The 10,909-nt window shown below is 44.5% G+C and overlaps 1 protein-coding gene across 1 annotated transcript in view; it reads left to right on the top strand.

The window, feature by feature from the left end:
- Positions 1-2,013: 2,013 nt before the first annotated feature.
- LOC115654799 (vertebrate ancient opsin-like) overlaps positions 2,014-10,909 on the top strand; it is a 111,529-nt gene continuing 102,633 nt past the window's right edge. Inside the window, exon 1 of the mRNA XM_030569592.1 lies at positions 2,014-2,359. Within this exon, the coding sequence (XP_030425452.1) occupies positions 2,014-2,359 (346 nt within the window). The remainder of the gene's footprint in view (positions 2,360-10,909) is intronic.

The raw sequence follows: 10,909 nt of genomic DNA, 5'->3' as shown, positions 1-10,909 counted from the left end.
AAAGTTACTTCTAGTTGTGTTTAAAGCACATCTCATTCACAGAACAGAACCATTCACTTTCCCTTCATTAGGAAAGCCCAGGACCAGACCTATCCGGGACAACTTAAAAGGTATTGTCAGGGCTCCAAACATATTCTTTTCCTTGGCTTTACCACTTAATTTTATCAAACCAAATTATTCTACTTCTGATAAAAGGGAGAGATGCAGGAAAAGTTAACCTTTTGAATTGTAAGTTAATAATGAAAATGGCTCCTGAAAAACATCTATATTTTATAATTCACAAAGGTAAAGTCATGATACATTGTGTACTTTAAATAAAATCATTACAGTAATAAGATGGATGTAGCAATATGATTGTTTAGAAGTGCACAATGACTTTGCAAGTATGGTACAGTATGAAGAAAAAATACTTGCTAGAAAAACACATCATGACACCAGAGAGACATTGTATGAAATAGCTAAACAGAATTTTTAGTAAACTCTTCAGCTGTTTTGTGCCATACCTTTTTGGTGTCTTGATGCATCTTTCTATCGAGTACTTCTCAGATAAACTACTGGTTAGGAGCAGTGCCAGGGATAAAACATTTCATTTATGAAGAAAGAATATAGATAATGAATAATATGGGAACACTTGGTGTCTGAAACAGAAATTTTAACTCCCCTTTTTTAATTTATCTTTTAGTTCAGATACCATGCCCTTTTTAAATTGGGAATGGAAATCTGTATGACATCATAACGGTCCTTTTAGTTCTCTTTTAACAAAAAGATCTATGTAAACTAAGAATATAGATTAATTATGTTCTCAGCAACCTGTTCTGAAAGCGGTGGCTAAAGAGTTAATACCTCTTTCATGATATTGTGCTTTACTAGTTTCCTTTTTCTTTGTGTTATAGTCTCTGTGGTATTAATTAATTAAATTTTAATTGAACAAATACAATATTTATATAATGAACATATGATATACATTTTTAAGTCTTGTGAGGGGAAAAAGCATTGAGAAGCTGGTTGAGGTCTATGAATAGTGGAGACGAACGTCTGATAGCCAGTGAATGCGGTAGATATGAAATAGATCTTGTAGGTCTTTCAGTCTTGCAACATGTTTTATCTTCAAGGAATGCACTAACAGTGCTGCTGCTTGGATATGAAAACCTTTCTTTTTCCCTTCAGATTCTTAGTAATCAGTGCTTACGTATGGTATAGTAGGTTCCCCCACCCTCCCAAGGTCCCAGTCAGGACTGAGACTTCACTGCGTTGGAAGCTGTACAAACACAGCAGGAGAGACACTGGAGTGCTTAAATAAAACCATATTCCTTATTAAATGTTTTCTCACGCTAGTGCCTGTCTTATAAAGTGCCTAAGTAATCTTATGCATAACAAACTGCTGGCTAGAGGGAAGCCTTCTAGAATAGCTTTCATAAATGCAAAAAGAACTCCAAGACCTAAAATAACTGATTTTATTCATGCAGAGAGAAAACAAAAGACTGAGTTTTAACAAAAGTTCTTCTTGCCAAAGGGGAAGAACTGTTAGCAGACAATGTAGCCTCTTGGTATTAATATGAAAGAATTGTCTTGAATGTAATGCTTGTTGTTTTCTTTCTGTGTGTGCAGGATGTTTTTGTCGTGAAGAACCCATTTGTGACAATGGGACTGATCACAATTACTAGAAATTGCTTTGCTCTGAAGACCTGGCTGCTCTTAAAGATGCCTTCTACCTTTGGTCTAAAAGTAATCATCTGAAATAGTCCAATTTTAAAATAACAATGGTGCCCTTGAAGCTATCCGTCTCTTCTGTTATGCAGCCTATGAGTTTCATAGACAGATGATTACAGAATAAGCAGTTACTATTGAAACACTATTTTCTATTATTAACAGTCAAGAAGTAGTTTGCCAACTGACTGAAGACCGCAAGAATCTAGTATCGATTTGTATTGTAATGGAGAGATATTTCTGTAAAGTGGCTAGAAGATCTGAGAGTAGAACATTTAATATTTCTGCACTCTCCGGCCTACTATAATGTCAGAAATGAGTACCAACTGGACAGCCAACCTGAGCTTTGGAGCATCTACAGATCCTCATGAGCCAAGACCTGGACTCTCTAGAACAGGGCACACCATAGTGGCTGTTTTCCTTGGATTTATCTTGGTATTTGGCTTCTTGAATAACTTGATAGTTCTCATACTCTTCTGCAAGTTTAAAACCCTGCGCAACCCTGTGAACATGCTACTGCTGAACATCAGTGCCAGTGACATGTTAGTGTGCATCTCTGGCACCACACTCAGTTTTGCATCCAACATCCATGGCAGATGGATTGGAGGAGAGTATGGTTGCATGTGGTATGGCTTTGCCAATTCCTGCTTTGGTAAGAGTTTAAAGATTTTGTCTTATGCTATTATTTGTAACATGGTGGATGCGGAAGGTGAATGTGTACCATCCGTGCAACTAGCACAGTTCTATGACTTCCGGGTTTCTAAGACCACACGTACCACTTTGGATTACACACCCCTGCAGTATTTGATGTACAGTCATGCTCCCATGCAGCATAATTTCACCAAATATGGCCTCCCTAGCCCCAAACTGATGCTCTACTGGTGGTAAACATCCAAGGCAGCCATCTTCCACTGGGCAATTGCCACTTTATCACAGTGAGCTGTCAGTAGTAAAGTGGCAGTATATAATTAAAGTGTATTTTAGATTGTCTGAAAATAGATTCTCAGCACTAAGACGGTCTTGTTTTTCAAAAACATATCCAGGTCAGTTTGTCATCTTGCTCTGCCTGTCAGTTTTGTTTTTATAAGCCACCAATGTATTGAAATATACAAGAATTCTTTTCTCTGGACTACTTGGAGATCAGGTTTGCTGTATACTTTATGTAAGGGGACTGTTATCCCCTTACTAACATTCAGCTTTGGTTGGCTAGCGCCCAGTACTAAAAGAATGTGGAGAGGCCAGTGCTCCAGGTCAGCCTGATTGACAGGGATGGCAGGCTAATCAGAGAGTCAGGAGACCAGGGCAGGTCCCATCCTCTGTGTGAGCTGGAATTGCCTGGGTCAGACAGAGTGGGGCCAACCTAAGGAGAAAGCAGGAGCCGAAGCTGAGCTGGGGAGCAGAGCCAGGCCAGCCAGAGGGGCCAGAAAAGCAGCCCAGGAAGCAAGTCAGAGCTGGGAGCAGAGTCACAGAAGCAGCCCACAGAGCAGACCTGTGCTCGGAGCAGGGCTGCAGCCACAGAGCCAGAGGGGCCAGAGAAGCAGCCTGGGGGCTGGAGGCAGAGCAGCAGCATCAGTGCTAAGGCAAAGTAAAGCTGGAGCTAGAACAGTGGAGCTGGGGCTGGAGCTGGGGCAGTCTGAAGCCGGGTGTGGTGAGCAAGTGGGGTCAGCCAAGGGGGGACTCTGGGCAAAGGGCCCAGCGTAGAAAGACATCCCCAGCCAAGGGTCCTTGCAGGTCAGACTGGGAGGGGGATCTTAACCCAATGGGGAGCTGATGCTGGGAAGAAGGGTTCCACCACCCAAAGCCCAGAGGTGTGTGGCCACCACCAAAGCAAGTGTCCAACCTGCAGCACCCTGCGGCATAGCCAGGACCCTGAGAAGAAGACCTGGGACCTATAGGGAACAGAGACTGCACTGCCCTGACATTCCAGAGACACTGTTTGTGATGTTCCCTGAAACAGAGCAGGGGGATGTTTTCTTTAACCTTTCCCATTTTTCCTTATTCTTTTTTTAAATTAATAGTTTATTAAATAACTTGTATTTGTTTAACTTATGTAATGATCAGTGGGTCAGGGAAGTGTCCAGTGCAGAGAGAGCACCCCGGAGTGGGGACACCCTAGCCCGTCTTAGGTGACCACAACAGGGTTGGGGGCCCAGCCTTGTCGGGGTTATGAGGACTCTGCCAGACAGGAGAGTGGAAGAGGAGGCCTCAAGGACAGAGAGGCCTCTGGGTAAAGGAAGTGGGAGTGAGGACTCAGATCCTTGCGCTAGCCCATTTCACCGAGGTAGTGCAGAAGCCAGGAAAGCTCCCCACAATAGCAAGACCATTCCCATGCTTACATTTAGTACCCAGTCTGGTCACAGGAATATATTAAGTATCAGAGGCCAATGGGGGCTGTGGGAATTGGTGTGGGCCAAGGGATGTCTGGCTGCAGCTTCCCGCCATCTCCATTGGCTTGGAGCGGTGAACTGCGGCCAGTGGGAGCTGCGGTCAGCCAAACCTGCGGCCGTAGCAAGTAAACAACCTCGCCTGGCCTGACAGAGGGCTTACCCTGGCAGGCCACATCCCAAAGTTTGCCGATCCCTGGTGTAGGCAATAGAACCAAGGAAGCAGTATTCCAGAAAAGGTCACGACGGGAAATCAGAAATTAGCTTTTTTTTTTTTTTTTTTAGTTGGAAGTTATTGGCAACTCCTTTGCTGTTACAGAATGTTTTGTAAATTATTTCACCAATTTAAAGGACAATGAAGTGCTCCTTCAAAGTAAATCCTGTGGTGAGAATTTTACACGGTTACTTATCACTTCTTTATTTTGCATTGTATGAACTAAGGAGCTCCATGGAGGTCACATCCCATTGACGTCTGTGATACTCATTGGGGCAGGAACAATTTTGTTGTGTTTGTACAGCACCTAGCACAGTAAGATCCTAGTGTATGACTAGGGCTTCTAGTTGCTATGATAATATAAATAATAATGATGCCACTCAAGACTCTGTCCATGCAGAGCTTGTTGCAGGAGCAAAGTCTTAATTCTCTTCTGTAGAAAGGTGTCATGTGGTTCACGCACCACATCTTGCATCTCTTCCTCTGGAGATTAACTCTTGCCAGATGCTGCCTCCTCTGGTGGTCTCTCTCCCCATCATCTCTTTCAGCCTGTGCCCCTCTCACTACCAGAGTTGCAGCTTCCTGTTTGTGGCTTGGTCCTCTGGCCAGATCATTAAGGTCCTCTCCTTCTGGGGAAATCAAAGTCCTTCCAGAGCAGCTATCTGGCTGGCATCTCCAATGTCCTGCACCACGTCCCAGTGGCTGGTGTCGTCAGACATTACTGGTGTGGTGCTCTGCTCTGTTTAATGTTAACAGTTGGCGACGTGCATGTGTTCCCCGTGTGTTTCCCCGACTCTGCAGATCGCTGACACAGTAGACCCCAAGAGAACCCCCAATGACCACTGACTCTGATAAGGTAGAAAGGCACCCGGCCAGGTTTATTGCCAAACGAAGTACAGTAATAGTTTCCCGCAGACTCTACAGGACATACTATGTCCTCTGACAATGGACCGGCTCAGTCAGTGGCAAAACTCTCCACTGCCCCCTAGGCTGGACAAAGACATCGCCCCAGGAATGCATTCTTATACACAGGTACGAACAAGTTACGCATCACTGCTGACGTATTGAGGTGCAACCCCTCTACATAGCAAGGTGCTGCCTCTCACCTTGTACATGTTGGTTTGAACAAAAAAAACTGTCCATCATATTACCCTTTTGCTCCTGTCTTTAGGATGGGTCAGACTGTTCTGGTACCATCCTGGCACATGTTTATATTACTAGTGCTTAGCACCTTTAAGGTATGTGTTTAATTGCAGCATCAGCCTTCTTGCCAGCTTCTGTGAGCAGGGACTGCCTCTGGCTCACAGCTTAACTTTGCTTTATGTTAGCAAAGTCTTGACCAATACTTTAGTTCAGGCCTTAGGACTCATACGGGGCCTCTGATATAAGGGCGTATGCTTCAGGGCCTCATCTTACCACAGCTAGTAGGGGAACCCAGGCCCACCCTCTAGATTGAGTTCCAACCCAGGGAACCTATAACAACCAGCCAAGGTCTGTATGGTCCTATCCCTTGCTGCTGTTTTCCTGGGCTTCCCCGTCTCTCTGGGTTTGCCAGCCCAAGCTCCCTCATCCCAGGGAGTAGCCATAGACTATGTCCTAACAACCTCTTTCTGCTCACAGCTCCTGGGTTTTTATATGGGTCCCTCCTGTTTCAGGTAAGCCCCTTTCCAGTTAGTGACCTGCTGCCTGTCTTCTTCCTCAGGTGCAGTCTGGGCAGTTAATTGGCCTGCCTAGCCACTTTAATCGCTTGAGGCTTTGTGTGGGGTGGGCACCCATCACAAAAGGGTTCAACCCTGCAAGGTTCTAAGCATCCTCAATTCCCACTGAAGTCAGTTAAGATTGCTTAGCATCTTGCTGGTTAGCACTCAGACTGTGGTTTAAAGGATGCTTGTTATAAACAACTCCGAAATGAAGCATAACAGGTCTTTTGTTTCAGAAGCTTTAGTTCCCTGGCTAGCCTAAAAGCTCTCCTTTCTGAGTGAGTAAACTTGACTCCCTCTTGCACTTATATGCCTCTAGTCATCACTGTGACCTAAGTAAGTTTTCATGGGTGGTAGTTTCTCATTAAATAGACATTGCTATTTTAAACTAATGAAAAATGCTGACAACCAGTGGGAGTGCAGTTCAGGTGCGTACAATACCATTATTTTTACAATGCCATTTCCCTCACGCCCCCAGAAATATTGAAACTTGCAGGGGATAATGTACTTTTAAAATTGTTCTCTTGACATTTTAAAATTGGTGCTTGCACTCAAAATGCTTAGCTAAACACAGCTTATAAATAACAGGGCCTCTGCTTGGACATAGTTTAGAAAGCCAAAATGCTTTAGTCTCATATTGCTTTAGGACCACAAATGTTTGGGGAATCTTGAGCAGAGAGGTTATTTTACCTCTGTACTTGGCAGTGGTGGTACTGCTTCTAGAATTTTGTGTCTAGGTCTGGTGTCCACAGCTCAAGAAGGATGTTGATAAATTGCAGAGGGTTCAGAGAAGAGCCATGGGAATGCACAAGGGAGTAGAATACATGCCTTATAGTGATAGATTGAGCTCCTTGAGTCCATTTAGTTTAATAAGGAGAAGATTATGGGGTGACTTGGTTACAGTCTATGAGTACCTACATGGGGAACAAATATTTGATAATGGGCTCTTCAGTCTGGAAGGGAAGGGTATAACATGATCCAGTGGTTGGAAGTAGACGCTAGACTAATTCAGACTTGAATTAAGGTTTACATTTTTAACAGTGAGGGAAATTAATCATTGGAACAATTTACCAAGAGTTATGGTGAATTCTTCATCATTGGCAATTTTAAAATCAAATCCTCCTCCTGCAAGTTTAGCCATTAATGTCACTAGTCACAAGATTGCAAGATTCACAAAAGGTATTTAGTTGCTTAACCCCCAGACTTAGGCACCTAAGACCTGCTTTTGCTACACTGCAATCCACAAAACTCCCGCCAAACACTGTAGGCACCTAATCTCACTCAGCACTTAAGGTTCAGGGGAACAGTTCCCTTGGTGCCTATGTTTTTGCCTCTGAGCATGCTCATAGCCGCCTCCCTCTAAGTGTCTGGACACCTGTCTCCTACCAAAACCCCACGGTGACCCACAAAGTGAGGGAAAATAGGCATTCCTCCTGCCTATTTTGCACTTGGGGCCAGATCCAGTAGGCTTGCTTAGAGGCTGCTTAACTGATCAGATCCCATTCAAAATCTGGCTGGAGAAGTAGATGTGGTGAGGATGGTGATAACTAACTCATTCTGCCTGCCAAATTCATTGTCACAAGAAATGCCTTAGGTGGCTAAGTTGCCTGACTCCAGGAGAGGGGCTCCTGGTTATAGATCACTGGCAGAGATAGGCACCTCCCTGCAGTCCAGACTCAGGGTATGTCCATACTGCAAAAAAGACCTGTGGCAGCAAACATCAGCTCATGCTAGAGGGCTAAAAAATTGCAGAGTAGACATTTGGGATCAGGCTGGAGCTGAGACCTTCTCCCCTCACTGAGAATATGTCTACAGTACTCGCCAGATCGGTGGGCAGCAGTCGATCCAGTGGGGATTGATTTATCGCGTCTAGTCTACCTGAAGTTGCATAACTTATCTTTACCCGCCCCCTAGTGAGACCAGGCCTGAGTTTAAGAGCCTGGCTCCAACCTGAGGTTTAATGTCTACAGTGCTACTTTTAGCCATGCAGCACAAGCTTGAGTCAGTTGACCTGAGCTCTGAGACTCGCTGCCGCAGATCTGTTTTTGCAGTGTAGATACTGAACTCAGTGAGAGGGTTGGGGTTTAAGACATAGGCCTCTCATCGCCATGATACAGCAGTGGGTGGGTGAGATTCTGTGGCCTGCTGTCATAAACGGATAGTTAAGAGTTAATAGAACAGAAGTACTTCATGTCTCTTTTGCCTGTAAAGGGTTAACAAGATTAGTGAGCCTGGCTGTTACCTGACCAGAGGACCAATCAGGGGACAGGATACTTTCAAATTTTGAAGGAGGGAAGTTTTTGTGTGTGCTGTTAGTTTTTGGTTGTTGTTCACTCTAGGGGCTCAGAGGGACTAGACGTGCAACCAGGTTTCTCTCCAATCTCTCTGATACAGGCTCTTATAAGTTCAGAATAGTGAGTACTAGGTAGATAAAGTGAGTTAGGCTTATGTTTGTTTTGTTTATTTGCAAATGTGTATTTGGCTGGAAGGAGTTCAAATGTGTATTTGGCTGGGAGGAGTTCAGATTTGTATTTTGCTAAAAGGATTTTAATTTGTACTTGTATACTTAGGCTGGGAGGGTATTCCCAGCGTCTATAGCTAAAAGACCCTGTACCTATTCCATTTTAAATTCACAAAAATAATTTTTACTGTTTTTCTCTCTTTAATTAAAAACTTTTCTTGTTTAAGAACCTGATTGTTTGTTTTTTTATTTTGGTGAGACCCCAGGGGACTGGGTCTGGACCCACCAGGGAATTGGTGGGGAGAAAGGAGGGAAGGGGGAGAGAGAGGTTAATTTTCTCTCTGTTTTAGGATCACTGTCTCCTTCTCGGGGAGAGAAGAGGGGGGGAAAGGGAATTTCCTCTCTCTTTTAGGATTCAGGGAGTTTGAATCACAGTGATCTTCCAGGGTAACCCAGGGTGGGGAAGCCTGGGAGAGGCAACGGTGAGGGAAAGGGTTTACTTTCCTTGTGTTAAGATCTGGAGGGTCTGGGTCTTGGGGGTCCCCGGGCAAGGTTTTGTGGGGACCAGAGTGTACCAGGCACTGGAATTCCTGGTTGGTGGCAGCGCTAAAAGTACTAAGCTGGTAATTGAGCTTAGAGGAATTCATGCTGGTACCCCATCTTTTGGACGCTAAGGTTCAGAGTGGGGAATTATACCATGACACCTGCGTTGTGCAGTAGGTCAGACTAGATGATCATAATGGCCCTTTCTGACCTTAAAGTCTATGATTCTATCTCCCGTGGGCTAGCTTAGGTAGTTCTGTGCCTAGCATGTTGGCTTTGGCCTTTGTGGATTGCAATCTAAAGTGACTTTCTCTCCCCATTCATTGTAAAGGGCCCCTAGGTGCCTACCTCAGGCTTTGTGGATCGCAGTGTTGTTCCTGTGATTTTTCTAGGCACTTGGAAGTTTGGTGTTGCAACACTCAGGGTCAGACCTCCTAAGCCCCTTTGTGAATTCAGCTCCTGGTGAGAGTGACAAAACAATTTCCGCTTGATTTTGTTGTAACACAAGCAAACACCACGTACAACTCATGTAAGCCCTTATTACAGTTACTCGTGTGCCTCTAAGCCTAATACATGTTATGTAGTCAGAGAGAAAAAGTAACACCGACACCACACAAAATAGTCTCTTACCAGTTTAAGCACCTGATCCAGCAAACCCATACTTACCTTAGTATTTACTCATGCTAGCAACTCCTGGAGGATGGGTTTGGAGACTTGGGCTGTGCATATGTTGAAACAGGTTTGGTAATTTTGTAGGATATTCTTTTTTATTTAAAAAGAATGACTAATTCTAGAGTAAGGCTGACACAATGAAAATATGCATTTAATAATACTAATGCAGTGACTAATACTTCGGCCCTGATCCTGAACATTTCTCCACTTCTGGGTCCCTGCACCCCACACGGTGTCCTATTGAAATCAATGCAGCACCATATAGGTGCAGGGCTCTGCCTGTGCAGAGGAACTGGCAGAACTGGGGCCTATATTAGTATATCCTGACCACTGTGCATATTAAAACCATTTTTTACATCTAAATGTGAAGCTCTGATCCCTGATTGAGATCTGGTGTCTGTTGACTAGGGCCGGCTCTAGGCACCAGCATTCCAAGCTGGTGCTTGGGGCGGCAGTCCCTGTTGTTTTGCCCTCAAGCAGTGGCCGAATTGCCGCCATGGGCGGCGGGGGCAGTCTGTGTGCCGTTAGGGTGGCAGGTGCGTTTCTGCAGTGGCTGCAATTCGGCAGCAGCTTCTATGTTTAGCTGTCTGCGGCGGCTTCAGCTACACATAGAAGCTGCCACCGAATTGCCGCCGCTGTGGAAACAAGCCTGCTGTCCTAAGGGCACACGGACTGCCCCTGCTGCCCGCGGCAGCAATTCGGTGTGCAGCTTGGGGCGGCAAAAACTGTAGAGCTGGCCCTGCTGTTGACCCTTCTTCTTCCTCTTAAACTTTTACTGTTCTCTCCCCACTTTTCCTTTTAATCACATACTTTCCTGTTCAGAAGGCCCTGTTCCAGGATATTGGTTGCTGTTACTTTAGCATCTCTAGCTCCTATTGACAGCTTAAAAATATGGATTATTTGTCTAAATATGAATGTTCAGTAACTTACCATTTATTTCCAAGAGAAGATCATTCAGAACCTGCTTTAGAGCCTGATCCTACATCCATTGTGCACCAAAACCTCCCCTTGGCTTTATTCAGAGAGTTTGGAATGCATAAGAGCTGAGACTTTAATTTGTAGCCATGGTTCAGAAGCCGGAAGCAGTCTCCTGATAGCACCTTGTGTAAGTTTGTAAATCATATGCTGTAGGAATGGTGCAAAGCATTATAGCCTACAATAGTTATACCATACTGTTTGAAATATTAATATTGAATACTCATTCATCAGTAGGGTAGGGAGTTGAGGG

This window comes from Gopherus evgoodei, chromosome 1, assembly GCF_007399415.2.
Source record: "Gopherus evgoodei ecotype Sinaloan lineage chromosome 1, rGopEvg1_v1.p, whole genome shotgun sequence".
Taxonomy (NCBI): domain Eukaryota; kingdom Metazoa; phylum Chordata; order Testudines; family Testudinidae; genus Gopherus; species Gopherus evgoodei.
This window is presented reverse-complemented; position numbering and strand designations above follow the sequence as displayed.